The 26,249-nt window shown below is 33.8% G+C and overlaps 2 protein-coding genes across 3 annotated transcripts in view; both read left to right on the top strand.

Moving 5' to 3' along the window:
- Positions 1 to 6,664, top strand: part of LOC111048431 (growth/differentiation factor 10) — a 76,833-nt gene extending 70,169 nt beyond the window's left edge. The window contains exons 5-6 of the mRNA XM_039445634.1: positions 3,028 to 3,174; positions 6,480 to 6,664. Coding sequence (XP_039301568.1) covers positions 3,028 to 3,174; positions 6,480 to 6,539 — 207 coding nt within the window. The 3' untranslated portion in view covers positions 6,540 to 6,664. The remainder of the gene's footprint in view (positions 1 to 3,027; positions 3,175 to 6,479) is intronic.
- Positions 6,665 to 18,301: 11,637 nt separating this feature from the next.
- LOC111048430 (transmembrane protein 177) lies at positions 18,302 to 25,221 on the top strand. 2 transcript variants are annotated; one of them, XM_039445651.1, is made up of 4 exons: positions 18,302 to 18,748; positions 22,083 to 22,305; positions 24,199 to 24,822; positions 24,914 to 25,221. In XM_039445651.1, exons 1-3 carry the CDS (start codon positions 18,600 to 18,602, stop codon positions 24,799 to 24,801), a joined length of 975 nt encoding a protein of 324 aa, XP_039301585.1. In that variant the 5' UTR covers positions 18,302 to 18,599; the 3' UTR covers positions 24,802 to 24,822; positions 24,914 to 25,221. The 2 variants fall into 2 exon arrangements, with proteins under 2 accessions (XP_039301585.1, XP_039301578.1); XM_039445644.1 differs by having other exon boundaries at positions 24,199 to 25,221.
- The last annotated feature ends 1,028 nt before the right edge of the window (positions 25,222 to 26,249 follow it).

Genomic DNA, 26,249 nt, shown 5'->3' with positions numbered 1-26,249 from the left:
TTCCTACTTTCAGAGGTATAGTGTGGTCCACGTTATAATGGCAGTGAATAAAGATAGAAGAATAGCGATGCCGATTCTCTGCATCAACTAATTATATTTCTACACTGTCAAGAACATAATTGTCATCGTTGTGGACCTAGAAAAGGATAGTTCCACCGTCTTTGTCGAATGATAGACAAGGATAGCAAAACCAAATTTGATCAAATACTGTCATTATAACGTGGACCTCACTATAGAGTATTGGATGTATACTTTCACCAATAGTATTCTTCATCCTCAATTCACAAAAAACTTTTCCTGATAAAACGTACTGGTATTCAATCATTATTGTTCATTGTTTAATTATTACTTAATACTTTTTTATTACTCATTTTTCATCTTGCTGAACTGTGTTTTTGTTATCTTATGATTGTTATTATAAATATTGTGAATTGGAATAAATAGAATTTGAATCTGAAAAATCTAGTGGATTATGAGACTCAATAATGACATGGATGAAGATCTTCAAGAATGTTGGTGTCGTTTTGTATAATTATTTTGTAATAAAGTTAAAAGTCAAATGTAACACCTTGAAATAGTGAGAAACTACTCATTTACTAAAGTACTGTACTGTATTTACTGGACTATACTGTACTCCAGTAGCTGAACATTAAAAACATTAGTAGACCTGAAGAATGCTCATTGTTATAGTGAGCTGTCAACTGTTAAAAAGTGATATGCCACAAATCAAACAAAATACTTAAAATACTTGGTTTGAGTCTATAGGGACTTTTTGTGTAGTTGAGAGGTTTATATTGGTAATTATTCATATCGAATGAAAAAGACTAAGAAATTGTCAAAAACCACAGATTTATTGATACTTAGAAAGACCGGTTTCGGTTATTACACTGATTGACAATGGTGTAATAACAAACCGGTCTTTCTAAGTATCAATAAATCTGTGGTTTTTGACATTTTCTTAGTCTTTTTCATTCAGTCTATAGAGAAATCAATTTCCCTCCCCCTCCCCAATTTCAGAAAAATATTGAGACCCATCCCATAAATTAGTGACCCCCACAAAAAAGGCCTCATCATGTTGAACCGACCTTTTTTGAATATCCCCAAACTTTCTTCGGCCCCCCACGAATTTTGATGACGCAGTCTGCGTTAAGAACTGTCCCACCAATAGGCATCCTTGGGAAAATGGGGCATACTTCGGGAAATTAGGCACCCTTGGGGAAATGCTGGATTTTCTCGGTATTCCGAAATGCTTTATACGTCATTTTTTAAAGGGGCCAAATCATCTCAAGTACATGGATATGAAGAGAATATTATCAGGAATGGGAAAACGTCATAATATGAGTAATGATCTTTCCGAAAAAGTTGAGTATCACAAGAGACAACTATAATTGAATTTGTGACAACAGCTAGTTTCCAATTCCTTTTATCGTGTAACAGCGTCTAGTATATTGATAACAAAGATTAATACGTACAATGAAAAGGTATGACAGTTCTCATAGCACCGGTATTTCAAAAGTTATATTGATCAGAATGTGATGGTAGTACCGGTATAGATGATTTATCATAAACGCTATCACTGTCGAACACTCAACTCATTCCTCCTCACTTTACCTGAGTCTATTATCCATCTTTGTTTGTTCCCATTACCGTTATCTCTTTCTCCCTCTCTCTAAAGACCCTCTCAATCTCTGGAAGGCCCATTAAAATTGGGAGAGTGCTAATGACATCACCGCCAGAACAATGCTCTTTCCAAAACCTAATGCATTTTACTGATTTTTCTCTTCTCCCTATCATTCCGAATCGTTTAGTTTGGGCCGGGAGCTGCAGGGAATTCGAATCGGGCTATTGGTTAGTGACAGTTAGAGAACTGTCATCGTCTCATGGCTCATGGCATATCCTAGTAGATAGCAACTACAAGTAAAATTGATTAATGATGAAATAAATATAATGGAGTTCGGTCTCAATTGAACATGCTCATATCATGATTGGTAAAGTGATAGAAAAAACTTCTTATCTTCTATGTAAATATTAGGAATATGAATATCATCTCTACTTTACTACTAACCTATATAATAACGTCAGTCAAATTCACGTATCATCATTATTCTCTGCTGTATGATGATTGCATGATTTTTTATTTTGTTTCTGTAATGTGATTAGAGATAATCCAAAATCTAATTGAATTCAAGGCTAGTAATATACGTTTTAGCTCATGGCGTCAATATGCAAAAAAGTAATAATAGAAACGTATAATAATTATCATTGTCTCAATGCTGTACAAAAATGCATAGCCTACTCATTCGACAAAACGCTGTAAGCAAATATTATTATCAAACCGAGACTCATGGATTGAAACTCATTCCAAAAATATCATATCATTTAAACATTTTCAGAATATTTTTCTCCAAATGCAAGATTTTGATATTACAGTAACACATTGTTGTGGTATTTTCTCAACTTGGAACCAACAAAATATATTAGAAACAGAACTTGATTCCAGTTATAGTTGTGTGAGAGATGTTTCTCTTGGCTTAATGAAATTATTAAAAAGAAACATTCAAACTTTTACTTACTTTACTCTATAGGGCTACTGAAATTATCAAACACATTAAATGTTATCAAAAATACTAAAGGGTATATGTTAACATTTGTTGTGTTTCTATCAAACTCATGTATAGTTAGCATTTTTAATCATTTGAATATTGTCATCCACTTTGAATAGTTGAGCACTTATGGATTGTGGTATCCTCATTCACAAGTTATTTTAAATAGATTCAATATCATCCATAATAGCAATGTTCAATGAGTAGGTCAAATCTTCAACTAGTGATTAAAATTCTCAAATTTCTTGAAATTCTTAGGATTCTTAAATTTCGAAATTCTTAGTGAGTAGGATATATATCTTCAATATGAAGTTGTTGAAGTTAATATGGAAAATTTTTCACTTGAATGGACATCCTTTAGAACCAGTGTGTATTATTTAAGGATAAAAAAGTGAAATCTTGATAATGTGTTGGGGGTTTTCAGCCGACCGTGGAGCCGATGGCTGAACAGTGCAGTGTGCAGGCGTTGACTGTTGACTTTGCCGACATCGGTTGGGATAAGTGGATCTACGCGCCGAAAACATTCGAAGCACGCTTCTGCGCAGGCTCCTGCATGTTCCCTAACGCATTGGTAAGTTACCGTACTTTTCATTAAATAAGTTACCAAGTTTCTTCATGAGTTACTAATGAAGGAACCATTCAATGTACATTCGAATTCCAGGCTTAAAGATAGACTCCTACATATCAGTAACAGTAAAAGTGACCGCATATTGAAATGGTATATTTCGCACCTAGAGCAGAAAATGAGATTTTTCCGGCTCGAAATCGGTTTTCAAGTCCAAGGCCGTAGGCTGAGGACTAGAAAAGATTGAGAGCCGGAAAAACATTCTTGCCTGTGGTGCGAACGATATTTTTTGCCACACTACAGGTATTGCTGACAAAATAAAGAATACTCGTTATCGTACCTATCTCTTGATTTTAGTGGTAGAAGATTTGCAGTCAGGATTTCAGATTCTTTTAAAATTTCACTTGGAATATCACGGGCGTCGTCATCTTCAAGCATTTTTGAAAATTCGGAATGCGCTAATCAACAATAAATAATTGAATAAAAATGGTTGCAAAGCGAATGCTGAATTAGATTTGAAATTCGAACTGAAATAATGGGAACTTCAGATGAAGAAAGTTGACACTCGCCCGATCTAGCGGATGACTTATTAACTACAGACTTCCATGTTAGCGGCTGGAAAGAGAACATTTTCCGGCCTAGGCCGGAAAGAAGCCCTTTTCTGACATCAGACGAGAGTCGTCTGCAAACAAGGTCTTTCAGATCTACTTAGGGACTGGAAAACAGCTGCTTTCTGTGCAGTGTGGCGAAAATATAATTTCCATGAGTTATGATTGGACTGTTCTCACTCAGCACGGCCAATCAAGTATGAATAGTAGCATTAGAAATAATAGCAATCAGTATAAGGTTGAATAACAAGTCAAACCACTGATCTCCCTTCCACACACCATCAAAACTAATCCACTATTTTCACAATTCCAAAAACTAAATCCATTGAGATAAATAGAACATTATTTGTACAAGAGGAAGATTTGTAAAATTAATGCAGTTCACGATTTCAACTGCAAGTAACGCTTGCTCTATTGTGTCTGAATGCAATCACAATAAAAAGTATTGTTGAGAGTCACGGCTACTCTAGTGGCTTTTCAACGTTTAGCATCTTAACAAAAGTTTCAGTCGACGTTTGTTGACAGTTTGTTCTGTTCGAAGCTCTCAGATTGGCTTTGAAAGGTTGGAACACAACATAAACACTCTGGTCTTTTCTTCATTTGTTTATTTGGGAACATCTCGCTTCACACCTTTCTCTCACAACGTTGACACCTTGTGTGATTAGATTAGAAGTATTTTTCCTCCCCTTCTATTATTTCATTTTATTGAGCACAAAGACAAATTTTGTTTTTCCTCTTCTTCATCAACTTCTTCTTCTTCTTCTCCTCCTCCTTCTCCACCTCCTCCTTCTTCGTCACCTTATTTTTATTGTTCTTTCCCTTCTTCTTATTATTCTCCTTCTTTTTCTTCTTCCCCTTCTCCTTCTCTTACTCCTCCTCCTTCTACTCCCTTCTTCTTCTCCTTCTTCTTCTTCTTCTCCTCCTCCGACTCCTCCTGCTCCTCCTCCTTCTTCTTCACCTTATTTTTATTGTTCTTTCCCTTCTTCTTCTCCATTCTTCTTCTTCTTCTTCTCCTTCTTCTCCTTCTTCTTTTTCTTCTTCTTCACCATCTTGTTCTTCATCCCAATAATCTCATTCTTCATCATAAAAAAGTAAAAAAGTAAATTCGTATGGCTTTTGTTGGTGGGGAGTCCCTTGCGGGAAGGTCCCACCGCCTGAATATATAATTTAAGCCGTCAGTGGGCCTTACGACTGTCATACTTCAGCCGGGACCGACAGTTTAACGTGCCCATCCGATAACACGGGAGTGATCTGGTTAAAAAACTTTTGGTATTGAGAGGGTTTGAACCCGGGATCTCTATGCTGCTACGCAAGCACTCTATCCACTAGACCACGGATCACTCCATTCTTCATCATAGTGAGGGTGAGATACGAGATGCAGTAGTGGGAATCATTACCGATACTGGTATCATTGATCTTAAAGCTACTCAAAGATCTCAAAGGAAATTGAAAGTTCCTTCGGGCATAATGGAATAATTGAAAATAAAACAGGATACTGAATTTCACAAAAACTTCACCAGTTGCTCTGTTAAATTTCAGCCAAATTGCTCTGTGGTCTTTTGCCTCTGAAAACAGAACCAAACTGGAACGTATTAAAAAAAAACTACTAGACAATCGATTCAAACCAGTGCTGATAGTTTTCACCACTCTTTGGCACGGCAATTGATGACTACTTCAAATTGTTGTACGAGAATGCTGTTGGTATACTATGCTACCGTACATTTCAAATCAGTCGTATTTGATTATACCAGTACCACACACTTTTAACTACCAAGCTAACGACGAAAAGCAAATCTGATTACTGAAAGCTGGAAAAGTTGTCAGACTGTTTGAAAACTCATTACTAGACTATTAATTTTCTAGTCTATTTATAGTTTACCAACCCCTGAAAAAATTCTCATTGATTCCCAGATAAGTGCAAAGTTTTAATGAGATGTGCTGTGAGCATTTGCTAGTGACACATGGGAACTATGTGGGAGAATTGATTCAATTAATTGTCGATAGTGTAGTTTCAACATTTAACATGTTTTCTTTAATACTCCACCAGTAAAGTGATGGGAATGAGTACAAAATAATTATAGAAGTTTATATGGCAAATGATTATTTGTGAACTTTATAAAAAAATTGATGCAAAATGAATTTTGAAGTGGAGCTATTAGCTTCACAATATTATATATTATGTAACACTCCTAGTACTCTTTCCTCTCATTACTCTTCATAAGTAGGTTGCTACTATTCATTACTCAGAAGTAAAAAATACTGAAATTTCTCTATAAATTCAAAATGTTTAGCTTATATATATTTTTGGACGAAAATTGAACTTGAACGTTTTACAGTAGAAACATAACCTATTTTTTGGACATTTTATTAATTTATCAAAATTTGGGAATGGAATAGATTTGGGCCAAGCCTGTTGTTCCTTTCTAATCATATTTATATGATTTGTGATTCTGTCCACGAATAAATAAATAAATACATTTGATTGCAAAACATCACTCAACTAGAAATATTCCAAATTAATTACAAGTAGGAATCTCAGTGAATCCGCAACACAAATAGGTGCTCATTCTCATTCCTTGTTCTAATATGAAAACAAAGTTAGTATAAACAACAAAGACATTTGAATTTTTTGTATCAAGCATTTTCATACAATGTACGTACTACAAACATTTTCTAACTTCTTGTTCTGATTGATTTTGCAAGCAACTGGACAGTGAGAATCATACAAATGAACTTGTGAGTAGTTTTAAAAATAAAATTTAAATTTACATAAATTGCATTAGTAAATGGTAAATATGGTTCCAACACAAGTTAACAATTCTATCGAAAAGACTCTCCAAAGGGAAAGCAAATGGATAGAGAAGTGAAACCTTAAGGGAATTTTAGTTGTAGAGCTCTTCATTTTGAGGACATTAACTTTATATATACATGGGAAATTAAAGTTTATGTAAGTTGAGAATAAATGCAAAGTTACTGAAAAATGAACCACGTGAATTGTCCAATGCCTTGTTCTGATTAATTCTATTCGTAGAATATTAATCGAGCTTGTTACAAAACATAACAAAATTATGGGCATCCAAGTGATCAATAGTTTTGACTTAAAATCATGGAAGGGGCAAATAAAAATTCCAACCGAAAATACGCCTTATTCTAAGCTATAATACTGAGAATATTTGACTCATCATTTGAATATTATATTAGTGAAAATATGAATAATAGCCTAGGAAGAAATCAAACATTATTATAAACTGAGATTTCTTCAACTTCAACATTCTAGGACCTATTAACTGTGGCTATTGAAGACAGCCAGTAGAACTTTGAAATCGGATAAACTGTTTTATTGTTTTTTGATTATGACATTCAACAATCATTTTATACAAATTCACATAGATGCAGTCAACACTCATTCTAATCTTCTCTAATACTGTTAGGCTCAACTCACACTTACGCGACCCAGGTCGAGAAGAGACTCGACTCAAGTCGAGAGCATGTGTTTTCAAATGGTGACAGTCGCGGAGCCTAGAGTCATAGAGAAACAATAGCTTGAGCTATTGCTTCTCTATGCTAGAATCGACTGGTCTGACTGTCACCATTTGAAAACACATGCTCTCGACTAGGGTCGAGTCTCTTCTCGACCTGAGTCGCGTAAGTGTGAGTTGAGTCTTACTGTTTTAATATATCATGCTAGGAATATTAATTTGTAATAATATTATGCGGAAATAGATTGATTGATTGGTTAATAATTTTCTATCATACCGGTACCATTAGAAATCAAAAGTCATAGTACATTACTATTCTTCTTTTGAAGTCTTGCGTTCTCAACACCCCCCCCCCCCCACTGGATAACATTAGTGAATTTTGTTATGTTGATATTATATTATTGAGGATCCATAGAGCTACCATTGCTCCGTTGAAAAAATATTCTACTTATTAATGATATTTTTAAATATTGAAGTAAAGAGCATTAAAGAGAAAGTCATATTTGATACTAATTCCTTTACAAAAATCACTTCACTTGTATGGTATACTTTATTAAAATTAATAAAAACAATATAAAACATGTAGTTCCCTTTTTATTAAAAATTTTAAAATATTTCAACGACTAGTTGAACTACTTTGGCCATTTCAAGTTAAAATGCAAAAATAAACAAGTTGATACTAGATAATATATGTTCATATGCTTATTTTCGTATGACTTATTTATTTTTTATTTATTATTTTTTTGTTAAAATTATTCAATTTTAATCATATTTACTTTTAATTTTATCAAAAATAGGATAATTCAAGTCAAATTGATTATATTTATTAAATTATTCCTATTTTTGCAATATAGATATAAAATTCTTCTTTTACATTCAATTTATTACTTCTGCTACCAAAGCCTAATATTATTTTTCATATTAGAATTCATATCGATATCAATAAAAAGGGTACTACATGTTTTATATTGTTGTTATTAATTTCTTTACAATACAAACTGATATCGTTTATGGAAGATTTGTAACTGAATAAAAGATGTACTGTATTAAAATTGTTGTTATAGATAAACAACATCATAAAAATAGGAAAATTCAAGTCAAATTTAATTATATATATTAAATTATTCCTATTTAATTTTGCAGTTCTATAAATAAAAAAATTTTCTTTCGCATTCAATTTATTACTTTTGCTACCAAAGCTTAATATTTTCATATTAGAATTTATTTATATCGATATCAATAAAAAGGGTACTACATGTTTTATATTGTTATTATTAATTTCTTCACATTACAAACTGATATATGTTATGTAAGATTTGTAACTGAATAAACAATGTATTGAAATTTTTGTTATAGATAAACATCATCATGGGTATTGAAGCATCGGATGACACAGAGTTGGAGTGAAGAGAGAGAGCCTCCTCCAGCTTCTGAAGTGAGCAAACTGCTGCGACAGGAGTTCAATTCATTTGCATTTCAAACAATTAATCACTTTGTGAACAATGAGACTGAAGATCTGATGTTGGACACTAATAATCGAACCAGAAACATGAACACTTCCTAAAGTGATATCAGTGTTAAAAGTTTATTGATGTGAGTTCTGATTTATTAGTTTATAGTTTTAAATATTCGTATTCCATTACTGTAGCTATATCTACCTACATGTTTGTCTTTCAAGCTATTCAGAATACATCCATAGCGATTAAATCTTAGGTCTTATTAAGTGTTAAATCATCCTATAATCAAATTTAGTTTATAATTATGAATGTATTAAATTAAATTGTATGAATGTGAATATATATGGCCTAGTCACACTCTATTAAAAATGATTGATGAGCGTATTTGAAAGCAATACCAAATACAACACTGGTGATTGAAGTAATAAATAAATAATAAATGTTCAAAATAAGTAGTTTTCCGCAATATACTATATATTGATCTTATTTTCAAGTGAAAGCACCAAATAAATAATCATATTAGGATATAAGGACAGTTTTATCAGTATATGTCATGACTAGAAGAAGCTGTATATCTATCCTCATATCTGATCATGGTACTGAGAGTCCTCAAATTATTTCCATGCATTTGAAATAATCTACCAGTCATTTACAATAATCAATTTATCTGGCTACTTACAATATTCTAATAAACATCATAAATCCATATTGAATTTTTAGATTTCATCAATAAAACAGTAATTATGAATTTAGCTGGCAACCTTTACAATATTCCAATGAGAATCATAAATCCATATGGGATTGTTAATTTTAACAGTGGAACAGTTATTGTTGATTGTTACGTTTAACTGTAGAAAACAGTCCCTTCAAGCTTCAAAAACTTTAGGGATTACAGAAGAGTGATAACAGCTCTCAACAATCACTTATACAAATAATTTATGCATTACAATTACGGTACCCATGCATTCGTATATAGTATTCTATAATGAAATGATTTAATTTTGAGCACCAGATCTTTTATAACTGTACATACAAAGTATATCTTAGTAAAAAGTTTATGACTCTTAAACACCGATTACATTGAAATGCAAGAGAAGTAATGATGGCTTATGTTTAAAATAAACATAGTTACAGAACTATATATCAATTGTAATTTATTTCGTTATTGTTGATGCTGGAAAATATTCATTGAGATAGAATATTCGATCTTGGAGCGAATATTCAATAATGTGAATCATATCAATTTCTTTTTATGTTGTATCTTGATCTTAATCAAAATATTAGAGTTAGTAATATTTGATTCCAGTATAAAGTAGAATTTTAATGCCACCTATTCATTTTTCCAAAGTATTACTGTAGGAATGTCCACAGACTAGATTTAAGGGAGTAACCAAGTACAAAAATATATGTTTCTAGATAATTAGAATTAATTTATAATTATTCAGTGTCAAACTTTAATCATAGTTGTGTTCTACGTACTAGTGATTAGAAAGACAATGTATAAGTGTTGTGAAAATTTGTTTTTTATATTACATAAATATACACCTTGCAAGGTATGACATGAGTGTTCAACTGATTCATCTAACATTAAAAGTTAAACTGAGCACGACAAAACTCAAAAGCGTCCATTTCTGAAGCAACCAGCCAAATATATCACCCATGTGCACTACAGTAATACATTATGGATACACTATCTATATAGTCCAGTCAATGAATAAAGATTATAGAGTGAAAAGTTTGAAAGACAATTTTGACCCCGCAGTTGTGTTCAGGGTAGTAAGGAGGTAAACATACCAAAAGTCCTCACCTCTACCCATTGTGCTAAGGGGTTGGGGTGGTTCAAAGGTACCAGTTTTTGGTTTCTCAAATATATCTCGAAAACTATGCATCTCACGGACATGACTATTCTGTACAAACTTGAAGCTCAAAAAATTCCTCAACTTTTATTTCTACACTTTTTCATATCTCTTATAGTTTTCGAGATATTCAATACTCAATGTGTGACATTAAAAAAACACGTTTGCCACCATTTTTGGCTCCTTTTGGTCTCATACTTTTTTAATGATTCATGATGGGAATCTATGCTGATCACAAGCAGCGTGGGAAACAAGTAAAAGGTACTACCCTACATAGAGAGTAAAACAGCTACTCTACGGTGCTCACATAGTGGGGAGGTATAGGTAAGAGGCCGAGAGGTACAGTACCTCGGCAATGCCTGGACACCAGATTATTGCCTTAACACCAGATTATTGCCTTGACACCAGATTATTGCCTTGACACCAGATTATTGCCTAGACCTCCTTACCATGCGGGCGCCCCATAACACAACATAGATTGACCTTTAAATATAACACTGGGTTGTAACATACCCCAGAAATTTCTATTTGAGAAATCATCCCTCTTTTGAAACAGAGTATTTGGGTATTACACACCTATGTAAATTCAATTTGCATTATTCTGATGTATCTGCCCCAATAGCACTGACTGTTAGTGTGCTACTGCTCAGTCAGCAAAGAAAACTTTCGGCTCTGGGGTGTGGTACACCCCAGTGTTAAGGTGCGTACAGATATACGCGCCTCCAACACGCTCCGCCCTCGCTCCGATCATGAACGTTACGGGAGATGTTAGCTCTTCTCGTGTTCCACTCTTGCTCCCCGGTCGATCATCAATCGATCTGCTCGAGTGACGTTCGATTGCGGAGCAGAGCGAAAGTCTGTACGAACCTTTATATTAACGTAGGCAATTTTCCAAGTTCAGGGTACTATTTAATAAGGGTTAAATTTGATTATGAACTTTTTATTATTTGATTTTTGTAGGATTTATGTCAGGTATCAATGTTTTAATGTTCTACCTGAAAAATTACTCATAATTCACAGGTTTATCCAAATTCAACCTCTTCTCAATTTATCGAAAAATAAAACAACAAAAACGTATAGCCTAAAATGAATATTAATGAATCTAGTGTTATATTAGTGAATAATTTTTATGAAGGTGTTTCATGAAATAGGCTACAGTCCTCAAATATCTGGACCGACCGCAACATGTATTCATGTTACATTGAAGTAGAATACAGTTCTCGAAAATCTGGACCAATTACTATAATTATATTCATTCACACTGAATTAAGCTACAGTCCTGGACTGATCAACCCCTTCCATACACACCATACAAGACGCTATACAGTAAATACGCTATATAACTATATACTTGGCAATAACATTATATTTGATCATCCAGCTGAGTTGTATACATTTATTTGAGTCAATCAGCCAGCATGCCATAATTTTATGGTAGTATTTAAGGTACCTAGGTAAATTCTAGGTACATTGGTAGTATTCCTACTGCTGTAGGAATACAGGAGTCAGGCATACGCAGTTGGCTTTCTTCTCCGCCAATCACCGCACTGAACAAAACTATACATTTTCTCATCAATCCTCTATTTCGATCTCTTACCTCCACCTCCACATTCTCAATACATGCGATCACACTTTTAAAAGAAACAGTGTGAAAACTGTTTTTGCTGCGTGAAAAAACTCTCGTGTGGCCACAGACTTTGGCGCTATATTTTTTAGTATTGATTTTTAGGGATCAAATAATGATTTTTATTGATTTGGGAGTTATGGTATACCCCCGAGGATAGGGGGTTCGGAGTCCTCCCTCGGAAAATTTTTAATAGCCTACTTCCATTGCAACAAACCTGCATACAGTACTCAGTAAGTTCCACACTGAAATTATTTTACATCTTTAAACCAGTGGTTACATTTCATCAACTTGTGTAAGTAATAGAAACAATTATTTTTTATATAAGTACCGTAAAGGTAATATTGTTTGTGAGCCTGATAGATAAACTTGCATGTTTGTTCTTCTTCAACATTTTCGTTTTAAAAAGACCTTATACCTTCTTATTCATCCATTACCCACAATGAAAGGAGGATCGATGGCGTCACGTCATGAATAAAAAGAAATAACAAAAACACTAAATTGATCAAAATGGCAGTGATCAAGTTCAGATCGAAAAAAAATCATACGAGGCCTTGCTCTTTAGCATAATGGCACTTTAGCCTGATATAATATTTGAGACAGGTCATCATTTACATATTCCTGGATATCGTAATAAGCCCTGCTTCTCAGGAAACCGGTCACAGCCCTCTCCAACACGCTGAGGTCCAACTGCTTCACCCCTGCAGGCAGCCTGTTGAAGTAGCGTAGCGCTGAACTCCCATAGCATACCCGCGATCTCTGGAGGCGCACCCTGGGGACGTCAAACAGCTCTCGATGCCTGGTGTTGTGGTGATGCACATCAGTCCGAGTCAACAAATTTTGTTGATTCTTCTTCACATACATGAGGCAGAGAAGGAGGAAGTGGCTGATTACAGTTAGAATACCCAGCCTAGCAAAAAAGGGCTTGCAATGAGCAAGATGTTCGCTTCCAGTAATGATCCTGGCGGCCCGTTTTTGCAGCTTCAGTATGTCCACAACCTTGGCTGAGTGACCCCACATGAGTAGACCGTAGGAGATATGGCAGTGGAAAAGTGCATGATACACCACGACCAGATATGCCTCCGTCACATGTCCCCTCAGTTTGTGCATAAGGAAACAGATTCGGAACAGTCTCTCGGTCACCTGCTGGATGTGGCTGGCCCAGCTGAGCTTTGAATCCAGCATAAAGCCCAGCAGCTTCACAGGTTCCTGATCATGAGGCAGATTACGCGACAAACTGCAGATGATGTTTTGTAACTTGCTCTCATTTAGCTGGAAACGAGGAAGCGAGGTTGAAGACCGCAGATGCTCCGCTGACCTCTCCAGCAGCTGGTGAAGGTCAATGCCAGATGACAGCAATGATGCATCATCAGCAAACAGGAGAGTTGCACCATTGTCAACCAGGTCGTTGATCATCACGATGAACAGGATTGGCCCCAGAATTAAACCCTGAGGTACTCCAAACCTGACAGGGAGTGGACATGAAACAGCTCCACCCAATGACACCACCTGCGTCCTCCCAGAAAGTTATGACTCCAAGATGTCAAGAGCAGAGTACATAACCCCATAATAGCGAAGCTTCTTGATTAGTATGTGATGGTCCACACAATCAAACGCTCGACTGCTCAAATCACACAATGTAAGTGCCAGGGACTCACCATCCTCAAACACTGATCCAATTTTCTCAGCCACTCGATTCACTGCAGCATCAACAGTCGACCTCCCCCTACGAAAACCAAACTGCATACTTGAAAAAAGGTTGTTTCTCTCAAAAAAACTCCTCAAGTTGGGCAAACGACAGAAATCTATTATATTGTAGTATAGGCGGCGACCGGCGAGATATAATATGAAACTTCATCTCCAAAAAGTTTGGTCAGTTTCTTCTCGGCAGCCGATACGGCAGCAGTAGGCTACCCTTACTTCCAACTCTCTATGCCACATAGCCTACATACACTGGCCATATGCAGAGTGATAGGGGAGTGTAAGAGAGACATTTTGATTGTGATCTTACCTCAGTTAAGTACTTAGTATTTAATTAATTAGGTTCATAAAAGGGATCAGTAAAGTGAAGCCCACTGGGACACATCAAGAAAATGTAAAATAAAAACAGCTGCCCTAGGGCAGAAATAAAAAAGCACTAAATATAAAATATGAGCATAAATATATGACCTTACCACAGTTAAATATAATTCGGTAGATCTAGATATTGAGATTGCTTGGAAGGAGCCACAGGCTGTGTGCCATAGGCGTCGGCAGCATGAAAACTCTGGGGGACAATATTCTACCAACCCCCAACAGGGAACAGGGGAGTATTTTATAATTTACTATTAATACATCGATAGTAATAAAATCACTTCACTTGTATGGGTTACTCTTTAAAATTTATAAGTAACATATAACAACCAATATAAAAACATGAAGTAGCCTACCCTTTTTAAAACATTCAAACAAATAGGAAATAGGTACTTCAATAATCGATAGTAATCTATGATCAGATCGTTAAACATCGATGTCAGAAATCGATAATTGAAACATGGACATTTTGACGTGAACTTAGACCAGTTATAGAATAGACACGCTGAGTAGCTAGCTACGGGCAAAAACGATATAATTTATGTTAATTTATGATGTGTTGTGTGATATCGGCTTCAAAGTTATAATGTGTTTTGAAAATAATAAGGTACGGTAGCCTACAAAACTAATTTACTGTCATGCTGCAATGAGTTCACTTACATCATAACCAAGGATAATAATCTCTCCATTATAACCCTCCATTATAACAGTAGTTACAACATACAATATTTATGTGTATAAATTTCAACTTACACATTAAAAGATATTCCACTTTTTTCCTAAAAATTTCAGTGCAACTTTATGCTGCGCAGGAGATTACCATTTTCATAAATAATAATCTGCTATGGAAAACAAGCTATGTTCAACACCAATGCATTGTTTAACAACAATGTCTATACGATGCGTGACGTCAAGGTGGGCGAATTTGGCAGTAGATGTTGGCTTCATCCTTCGACCATTAATATAATAGACACGGCTTCCCAATACCTCCACAATACATTGGGCAGAAGCAAACATAAGCAGCCGTATGACGTCACATGAAGGAGCAAAATGGCTGGATATTCTTGTACGGTATAGGCACGCTGGGTGCATACCAACTGACCCAATTCCCATTTGACCCAACCTACCACTTGACCCAATTTTTTTAAATCGAGAAAAGCCGCGAAACCACTTGACCCAATAGACATCTGACCCAATATACCATTTGCCCCAATATTATAAACATCACAAAACAATCTGACCCAATTGACATCTGACCCAACCTACCACTAGACCCAACTACTGTGCTGCGCTCTCGTGGCATAGTTTATGGTGTGCAAAACATCAATGCCTTCTTGATGAGTGGTACTCCTTCGACAACTTCAATAAATAACTCAACTGAGAAATGCAGTCTCATAAGTACCGATAACCGAGAATTGTAGGGTACTATATCATGGAGATTATTTGATTTTTTTACAAATTTCGTTGTGCAAATTGTTTATTTCTCAGTAAATAAATAGTACAACCAGAAACATAGCTTCTGAAATATTCATAAAACTATGTAGGTAGGCTACTCTAAATTGATGTATTCTAGAAACACTTATCTGAATTTACTGAGGGAAGAAACTTGTGAGGAAATTTTTTAAGGCAGATTCCATCAAAGTCATTCTCTACAATTATTTATGTTGTAGGTTTTAACCTAGGTTATAAGGAATGTCCATAAATATTCATTTCCAATTTCTATTTCTAATACAGTAACTCAATTCCATTGTCTTACAGAACTTATATCGTAGGCTGTAGGATACCTGTCAACAGCTTTTTTCTGACTTAATAAAAACTATGATAGCAACAATAGACTACAATACTTGGAGTAAGGTAAAATCTAGTTGTGAAAAGTTACCTATATCAAATTGAATAATCATCAATCATTTACTGATTGATAAGATGCTTTTATGGTGGTTTTACCAAATCTAATAACCTCATCCAAATTTAATAATACAGATCTAACCTCAAAATCACAAAATAACACAAATCTAACCTCAAAGATAGCAAGAACTGTCAAAACAGTTGTGCTTGGTTTCAAGGCCTTCTAGACTTTTACCTGAAGAGTAGACCGTAGGTAGAGAGTAACCAAGCCTGGAACATTGCAGACGTTTTGCCAGAGTGCAGCACAGTAGTTGGGTCAAGTGGTAGGTTGGGTCAGATGTCAATTGGGTCAGTTGGTTTTTTGATATTCATAGAGTTGGGACAAATAGTATATTGGGTCAGATGTCTATTGGGTCAAATGGTTTCGCGGTTTCTATCTATTTTAAAAATTGGGTCTAGTGGTAGGTTGGGTCAAATGGGAGTTGGGTCAGTTGGTTGAGCCCCAGGCACGCTATCATATTTTTGTATTTTAATCAATTACCAGATGGTGATTTCTTTAAAAAATGGTGAGAAGTTGCTGTGCATATAACTGCAAGGAGAGTGATAAAAAAGGAAGTGGGATTTCTTTTCACAGGTAAGTAATTATCTAAGTTACATTCTTTTCAAATTAGGCTCAAGTTATCATTCAATAAGTCAATTTTAATGAAGAATGCAAACGTGAATTTGCTTGTTGTCTGTGTATAAAAAGGTATTTCAATGCCTGCAGCCGATTTAGAGATTCTAAATTTTATCATTTGATTTTGCATTCAAAAATATTAATAAGATAGCAAAGATCACTGCGTCTATTAATGCACTTAATAATTCATGAAAGTTGTAGAATTAAGAGCTCCCTCTATCACTTATCATATAGATTTATATTATTAATGTTATGTGTAATTTCGGTAAGTAGTCTAGTTTTTTAAGCTATTCATCTACTCATCTAAATCTTCATGAAGAATGTACTTTTTGTAATATAAAAGGCCTATGTAGTTTTATTTTTGAAAAAAATATTCATAATAGTGGATAGCAAAGATCACTGCCTCTATTAATGCACTTAATAATTCATGAAAGTTGTATACCTAAACGAAGTTGTAGAATTAAGAGCTCCCTCTATCACTTATATAGATTTGTATTATCAATACTATGTGCCTAATTTCTATAAGTAGTCTAGTTTTTCTAAGCTCTTCATCTACTCATCTAAATCTTCATGAAAGATGTACTTTTTGCTGGCTTGATATTAATTCTGATTGTAATAAAATTATATGTAGTGTTCTAGTTTTGAAAATATTATCCATCATAGTAGATAGCCAGATCACTGCCTTTATTAATGCACTTAATAATAATTAACAAAAGTTCTATGGACAAAGTTGTAGAATTAAGCGTTCCTTCAGCTCAATGAAGCTGAATATATTATTAGTATTATTAATATTACCGTATGTACCTACTTAATTTTGATAAGTAATTTTTCATGCTCTACATCTACTTTTCTGTTAACATATCTGTAAACTACTACTCTATTAATCATAGAATGCAATAAATTATTGTTACTGCCGATATATTTTCTACAAAGAAATTATATCATGATTATTATATTATATTGATATAATATAATGTAGTAATAATATTTCAATATTGATATGTTCATTCAAATCATCCAATCTTTAATCCTTGTATTCCAGTTTTTACCATCATAATTTTATTGTGTTTCTATGTGTGATAAGAAAATCTGTTGTGTCTAGGTCGAGAATTCAAACTCAATGTCAATATTATTTTTTTGAACAGGCTCAAGATTATGTTATTGATTGTGTGCATAAAATACAATAATTCCTGAATTTTCAATAAGTCTATTCATACTTGTTCATAGATTCAAGAAGCAAGTTATTATCGGCTTGATAAAGCCCTGAAATAAATCTCAATACAACATAAACTGTTTAAATACTTTTACTAGGCAATAAAACATAGGCTCTACGTATGCAATTATAATAAATAATGAATAAATCAACTTCCATAATTAATTTTTCAAATAGAATAATAAATCAGTTCAAATTCTGATTCAGAAGCTATAAAAGTGCTCATTTAGCATAGGCTGATTATGGCGTGTAGTTCGAAGGCTCTCTCATGTGACGTCACACACCCAATTCATGTTTGCTTCAGCGACTACGCTCAAGCCGTGTCTATTATATTAATGGTCGAAGGCTTCATCGACTTTTAGTATGAATATACAATTGGGCGTGTCTATTCTATAACTGGTCTAAGGATGTGATGAAGGCGAGAACCGAGAAGCACTAAAATTTGAGGTTAAGTTTTCTTCCAAAAGTACTGCAATTCAAATGACTTATCTATAATGGTTTAAATAATAACTTAAATTGAAAATTTAAAATAAGACTGTCGCCTAATACAAATTGAATCAGATTTTTGTAATCATCGAATAAGTTTGTGTTAGTTTTACAATGTCTAGATTGTGGAATTACGCTCTTTCATATGGGCAACGGAATATTGTTAATTGTTTGGGATCTATTGGATGTGGCACTGCTTTGTTATCAGTTTTTTCTCATACAATATTTGTTGATAATTATAAAGGGTTATTTGAAATACACAGGTAATTCAAAATCATTTTACTTATATTACTTTTAAGGTTATGTTTTCACAATGAAGTATGGAGTTTACTGGGTATCCATTATATTAAATCATTGACAATAGATTTGATTAAAATCTTTGAATATTTTGCATGATTACACTTTACTGGAATGAATTTCATGTTAGTTCAAAGTAATTCATTTATGGACTACCAGGTGATGGCTCAAAGAAGTCAATAGGCCCAATTATTCCGGTGTAAACCCTATAACTAAGTTAAGCTGGTGTAAACACTACTGTATTAACTATTCTCAAATAAAAAAACAATACTACTGTTATGATATGCAGTATCAATATTTACTATAAAAACCAGGATACACAGTGAGCAATCTACGATCAAGACGAGCGATCTTATGGACCAACTTTTATATTAACGGCTACAGCCACGCGGTTAGAATTGTAGAGTATTTGCTTGAGCGGCGTTTACATTAGTCAGGTTTTCTTGACTTGAAGAGCAAAAACTTGAATCCACTAGGTATACCAATGTAGACTACAAGAACAGAAACTACTAGTAAGTATCAATTACTATATAAATGATCAATGTAGACCCTTCGAGTTTGTTTTATTTAACATTTAAAACGAGTAGAACAATGTTAAGCGTGTTTAATCTTCTAGTCGTGACCCTGGGTCCCAGGGAATGTTTGTTTTAGTTATAATATTGCTTCCATTCGCTTTACTGTCTATTGTGACCCATGCAAATTCATGTCAGTAGACACTTAAACTTGATATAGAGTGTTAGTGCTCTGTGACTTGTTGTTTTCGTGAAATGACGCTTTTGGGTCCCTGGGACCCAAGGGTCACGACTAACGTAACTTTTTTATTTTTTTCAAATGCACATTTTTATGCAATAATGATTGGACTCAAACAGTCAACATGTACATTTTGAACAGAGACTTCGAAGAATGTATAAATTGACTTCTAAATCTCTATTTCAATGACATTAGTGATGATAAAAAATAGTTTCATAGTTCAAGGTAAGAATACTGACCCTGAGTAGGATGATAGTGAAACCAATGAACTTCATGTTATCCCAGGGATACTAAACCTCGCCTGAAAGTGATCTTTATATATAACCTTATATATTTTTCATGTTTCTAGTAGTGTTTCATGTAGGTTTTAGGATTCATAATAGTATTTATCACTATAATTTCATAAGTTTTTCAAAAATTGTGCAACATGAACTTGAGGGTAGGGTAAAAACTACCCTAAGAGTGAACTATGACCTTCCAATTTTTTCCTTTCTAGTAGTGTTGCATGTAAGATCCATCATAGTATTCATCACTATATTTTTTTCACTTTATATAAAATAATAACCAAACGTTACTTTTCACTACCCTAAAAATGCAAGGTTTTATAAATTTATTTTTAAAATTTTAATAAAGATCGATTTCTGCTTTACATAAGTGCTCGTTGCGTTCATCAATAACCCTTGGACATATTAGAATCATAGAATAACATAATAATCTAGAAATATATTGAGATATTCAATATGAAAGAAGTGGGTCCCTGGGACCCAGGGTCACGACTAGAAGGTTAAATTTTGCATTATTTTTATTTATTAATTCATAAAATAAGTACATAATCAAAAATAAAACTTGAATTTACAATTCAATCTGAGAAAAAGAGATAAAACAGTTGTCAATCGTATAATGTCTAAAAAAAAACTAAACAAAAAAGTATGATGCAGAAAACTTTGAGACTTATTGAATTTTGACTTCATGATTTTATATTTTTGTGATTTTGAAAGCTTGAATTCACGTAAATACGAGTATAACTTCAAGTTTGCAAAAATAGTTCATTTACATCAAACTCTCTAGAAAACAAGAGTTCGAGAAAACTTGACTAATGTAAACGCTCCTTTAGGAATTTGACCTTTAGAAGGATAAATATATAGTAAGCTGCAGTTATTGTATTGAAGTCCATATGATGAAGTCGACATATTATAAATAGACTACACTATACAGTAATAAACTACAGCCGTTAATACAGCTAGAGATGTTGCTTGGGAATTTATGTAAAGGTGCCGTGCTATTCCTTGGCGACAACTACGATACTAGCGGCGCGTCTCTAGTGAAATGGCACGAGCCGCGTCGTTGCAGTCGCGAGGCTTGAAGCTTCTGTTTTTTCGTTGAAATTATTTTCAGTGGCCAACCATAATTTATATCTTCTTCTGCTTGTAAAAGCAATACAGCCAACACTTCTAAATCATCTGCCGCCTTAACGCTTATACATCATGAAAATCTAATGAATTTATAGGTACCCTATAATAATGTGCTCTAGCCGCTAGCAGACTATCAAGCGGCTCGAGCCGCCTCACTACAGAGACGCGCGGCTGTAGTAGATCGCTCTCTGTATGTCCAGGCCTTATTGCCATTCAGCAGCTAGTTCAGAATTGGGTTGATGTGATGAGAACATCTCTAGTAGTTTGGTGCGGTAGAGGGAGGAGGTAGAAGGACGCCGACTGCGCATGTCTGATAGATGTATTCCTAATATTATAAAGTTACGGGATGCTGGCTGGATGATCAAATTTTATTGCTATAATGAGGTCCACGTTATAATAGGTAGTGTTTGATTAGCAATGGTATTGCTATCTTTGTCTATTATTCAACTAAGCGGATAGCGCTATCTCTTCCTCGATTTGCTCTGTTGCCAGATCGTCTTTCAACAATGTAGAATTAATAATTAATTTAAAAAAATCATCTTTATTATAAAAATTCATTATTAAATCATTGAAAATTCTAATTTCTTGCTTGATAAAATATAAGTGATCATTTTGAACGAGAATAAACAGTTGATATTACACCAATAAACCTGTATCACCTACCGTCTTTAGAAGGTAATTGACAAGACAGAGGATCGGCAACGTTCTTCTCATATCTTTATCCACTGCCATTATAACGAAGACCTCACTATAGGCATAGTAGCGTCTTGATGTTATGGAAGGGGTAAATCGACCTAGAAATCTTCTTTCCAATCCGTGAAACAATTTTAATTATGTGTTTTTTTTGTAAAAATGTGAATAACCTATATTTTGAGCCAACCAGATCACACGATATTAGTATTATTGTATAAAAATGCCTACATTAATATTCTGAGAATAATTTGTTAATGGTAGAATAAAAAGGTAACGTCTTTTATTTTATGCAGACACGTACGTATCCTTCTTTGAAAAAAACAGCATAAAAAAGCATACTTTTCGACCAGATCTAGTTTCTAATCTAGATTGAAGATTCACAAAACATCAGTTCATTTTAGATAGTGTTTCTTTTCCTTTAATTGCAAATTATATTTCATTATAGGAAAGGATTTCCACTCAAGGTTAACGAGGAATTAAATAACATCCTGTCTGATGTATCGGATGATATGCATTTGGGCATTAGAGATCCGAAAGTTGAGTTGTTTTACACGATAGGACAAAACCTCAGTCTATTCGGCACCGCATGGTCGAATTGTACTTGTTATATTGGTTTGCCCATCAACTTTTCCTACAAAACCGTGAAAGATGTCGATGAAACTATCATGGTAAGAACTCATTCAGTCTGTTATCAATGTTACCGCATTGCATCAATAATTGAACAAATGAACTCAGGTTTTAATATTTTATAACTATTGGAATATCAATTCATAACAATCTACTATTTCCAACCTAGAAATTGAGCCTTCAATATCTTCTATTGTGAACACTGAATTATTTCACACAATTATTTAAATATTTTACAGTTAAAGTATTTTTATTATGAATATGAAATATATTTTTCAAAATCGAATGTCACAAGTTAGCCTTCAACCACTCAATTATCTATTATACAGGCAAATAATATCGGTGTCCCAAGTTACTCAACCTCTGCGGGTAACTTGGGACACCATTTTTTTTCAGAACAGGTTGGAATAATAATGAAATTGAATGTATATATTTGAAGTATTATTAGAAACCTAAGATTCGAGCACAGGAGAAATAAACTATTAAAATGATAATGGAACTGAATTTCAAGTCAAAGTTGAAAACTGTCCCAAGTTAGCCGGTTTGACGGTACATAATTGTTCTGATTACACAGAAGCTATGTTTTCTTTTTTGTTTGTACTTTTGTTCACTTTCTTAACTAAAGAATAACATTTATTTATTTTCGAATAGTTTCTGGGATAAAATTTATAGCTTAGGCTCAACTCAAACTACCTCGACTCGAATCGTACGTCTCCAGTCGAGGATACTCCAGTCCCTCGACCTTACGACTTTCTTGCTCATTGTCACTATTTCAGTTCCATGCTACTCCATTTATAACCACATATTATTAAAAATATGAAATCCAATTCGTCACTTCTGCGCATGTAACAAATTGTATAATAATTGTTATGAATATATTGCCTTGTCTAATTATTCTTATTATTGTCTTATCTAAAATGATAAAACATCACTTTCATAAAACATAACCTCTAAAAATGCACAGTACTATGCAACTCAAGTCGAGGCTCGACCAACATGTCGAGTCGACGCTCGACTCAGTCACACAGTCGTGAGGTTGCGGAGACTAGAATCGACTGGTCAGAGTGTCATCATTTGAAAACACATGCTGCGTTGAGAAGAGACTAGAGACGCAGTCTCTTCTCGACTTGAGTCGCGTAAGTGTGAGTTGAGCCTTAATCATCCAATGAATTAGCTTTGGAAAATGATTCATTATTTCATTTTAACCCTAAATATAGTGAGGGTTTCAGACAATCAATATGTAAATATATTGATTACGATACACAAGGATGTGTAGGGAAGAGTTAGAAGAAGAGGCTAAGTTCGAGAAAATTGTTAATTGCCATAGAAGAGAATCTTGTGGTATGAGTGATCTTATAGTGAACAAGTGAAGGAATAGAGATGTAGCTATCTGTTCCCTTGGAGATCTTACTAAATCATCAAACTTACAGAATTATGTTACAAGCTTGACATATTTTAAAAAGTCATTTGATATTATTAATAATATTTCTTGGATGAATAATTGATAAACCTGACGTGTTTCATTGTGAGTTGAGAATTGTATTCTTTTCAGTGTGGGATATATTAAGGGAAAATTATTTAATATTTTAAGAAATTTGGGGCAGTCTATGATGTTTAACAGACGAATTTTTTTTAAATCATGCACACATTTTATTGGCTTGTAAAGTCTATGAAATTAATTTTAATTTTTATTACTTAAGATGCCGAATGTATTTTTCTCCAATCTTTTTACAGGTTGGTAACAAAAAAGTTGATTGGGATACAAAAGAAGGAAACAAGCTGAAAGAGTCGCTTGTGTTGAGCAAACAAGCCATGAAGTACGCCAATTTTTTTTAAATCATGCACACATTTTATTGGCTTGTAAAGTCTATGAAATTAATTTTAATTTTTATTACTTAAGATGCCGAATGTATTTTTCTCCAATCTTTTTACAGGTTGGTAACAAAAAAGTTGATTGGGATACAAAAGAAGGAAATAAGCTGAAAGAGTCGCTTGTGTTGAGCAAGCAAGCCATGAAGTACGCCATCGCCCATGAACTGAAAATAGCTCACGGTCCCATCATCTACTTGAACGCATCCTATCCAATACTGATCATCATCTCTCTAATGGCGTTTAATAATTCAGTCATTGACAGAATAATCTATTCGAGGAATCCACGGTTTTACATGAAAGCCTTCTATACGTCACTCGCAGTTTTGGGCTTGGGCTTCTATTTTTTGTTGAAAGACTGTACAACCAAGTACTTCGAACTGAAATCGGATAAAGAACTCGCGGAAACAAGTGAAGAGTATCTACTAGGTGGCATAGAGTTTTTAGAAAAGCAACTGCTGATGAACACTGCACTGCGGGACTTGTTGCCTGATGGAAGGTCCGAGTACACAGCTGAAGGCGAGGAAATTCATTTGTTCCGCAGAAAACATTCGCCGATAATAGAACGACTTAGGATTTTCAAAAAGGAACTAGATGCTCAACGACTTAGAAACAAAGAAAGTAGCTCTTCGACTAATGTGGAAAATTCTATTCAATCAAACACATAATGTACTGTTCAGTTTGTTCAGGATAGTGGCTTCGGCCAAAGAAAGTAGTTCTTCGACTAATGTGGAAAATTCTATTTAATCTAACACGTAATGTACTGTTCATTTTGTTCAGGATAGTGGCTTCGGCTTGTTTTTAACAAGACTAGAGCGTAGAAGTTCCATGTTTCTTACAGAATGTCGCTAGTCTTATGTTTAACTCTTCTGAAGTGAGAACTGTTGTGGCTTTATCTCTCTCAATCGTAATAATTATGTACAATTTCATCATGAAACAGCCTACGGTTGAATGTGATAATATTATGTTATCCATGTTATGCTGCCAGTAAAAAATTGTAATTGAAAAACACGTTTCAATATAATATATTTGATAGGATATTGTTGTACGTGAATATTAATGTTATAAAATTTGACATGAACTATTGTCTCGTTAACTGTTATTTTAAAATTCACTTCCTGAATCAACCCAAATCTGAAAACTAGTCGTCTTTTCTTCACCGTGTCCACACATAAGCTTGCAACTTATGCGGGCATCATGCTAGAGTGTGAATATTTATGAAGACATTCTTAGAGATGAAATTTTTGAAATGAAACAGATTTAACAGTCAATAATTCAGTTTAATTATATTAATAATATAGAAAACATATTTCACGTAACTAACTGAACTCTTAAATGAAACAATAAGTGACATTTATGTGTCATAAATAAATAGACAGGTAAATATTACCTTTGTTAAAATTTACTAGCTAGAGCATTTACAAAATCGAATGAAATCAACATTAGGTTTAATTAAATATCCAACAAATATTAGGGTTCTTATTCACAAAAAATTAATTATGTTAAGATAACTAATCGAGTATTTTTACAATTTACATATTTTTACAGTGATTATAATTATATGATATTATACCATATCATTGAAATGCAATAACGAAATTTATGAAAGAGAACGTGAACCAATAATCTATATTCTGTAACATTAAAATTATTAAAAGTTATAGCTACAACAATTTTTTCCTCAGTTCTGTTTGCACAGTGCCAGTTTAAACGCAATTTCATTTTGAATTGGATTAAATCCATTATAAAGTCTCGTTTTTTATAATGTGGTTCATTTTATTTAAACTGAAGGTCCGTTTAATCTGAACTAAGAATGCAATAAATAACATAAAATGCCATAATATTTGATATGGTTGGTGCAGCGTTCAAGAATCTATTAAAAATCCAATTACTAATTTAACAATTTTGATATTATAAAAAGTGTTTTATATATCTGCCACAGTTCATGAATGAAATTTAGTGTCAGTTGATGATACAAACTTTAATTTTACGATAGGATACAACTTGAAACAAATAAATCAATCACCTATAGTGAGGTCCACGTTATAATGGCAGTGGATAAAGATAGAATAGTAACGATACCGATTCTCTGCATTAATTAATTATATTTCTACAC

The sequence above is a fragment of the Nilaparvata lugens genome, chromosome 1, assembly GCF_014356525.2.
Source record: "Nilaparvata lugens isolate BPH chromosome 1, ASM1435652v1, whole genome shotgun sequence".
Classification (NCBI taxonomy): Eukaryota; Metazoa; Arthropoda; class Insecta; order Hemiptera; family Delphacidae; genus Nilaparvata; species Nilaparvata lugens.
Note: the sequence above shows the minus strand (reverse complement) of the source record. Positions and strands in the feature narration are given on the sequence as shown.

Coding starts and splice junctions, on each gene's coding strand:
- LOC111048430 (XM_039445651.1), top strand. CDS start 18,600: ATGTCTAGATTGTGGAATTACGCTCTTTCATATGGGCAACGGAATATT. Junction 18,749..22,082: donor GGGTTATTTGAAATACACAG/GTAATTCAAAAT, acceptor ATTTCATTATAG/GAAAGGATTTCCACTCAAGG. Junction 22,306..24,198: donor ATGTCGATGAAACTATCATG/GTAAGAACTCAT, acceptor ATCTTTTTACAG/GTTGGTAACAAAAAAGTTGA.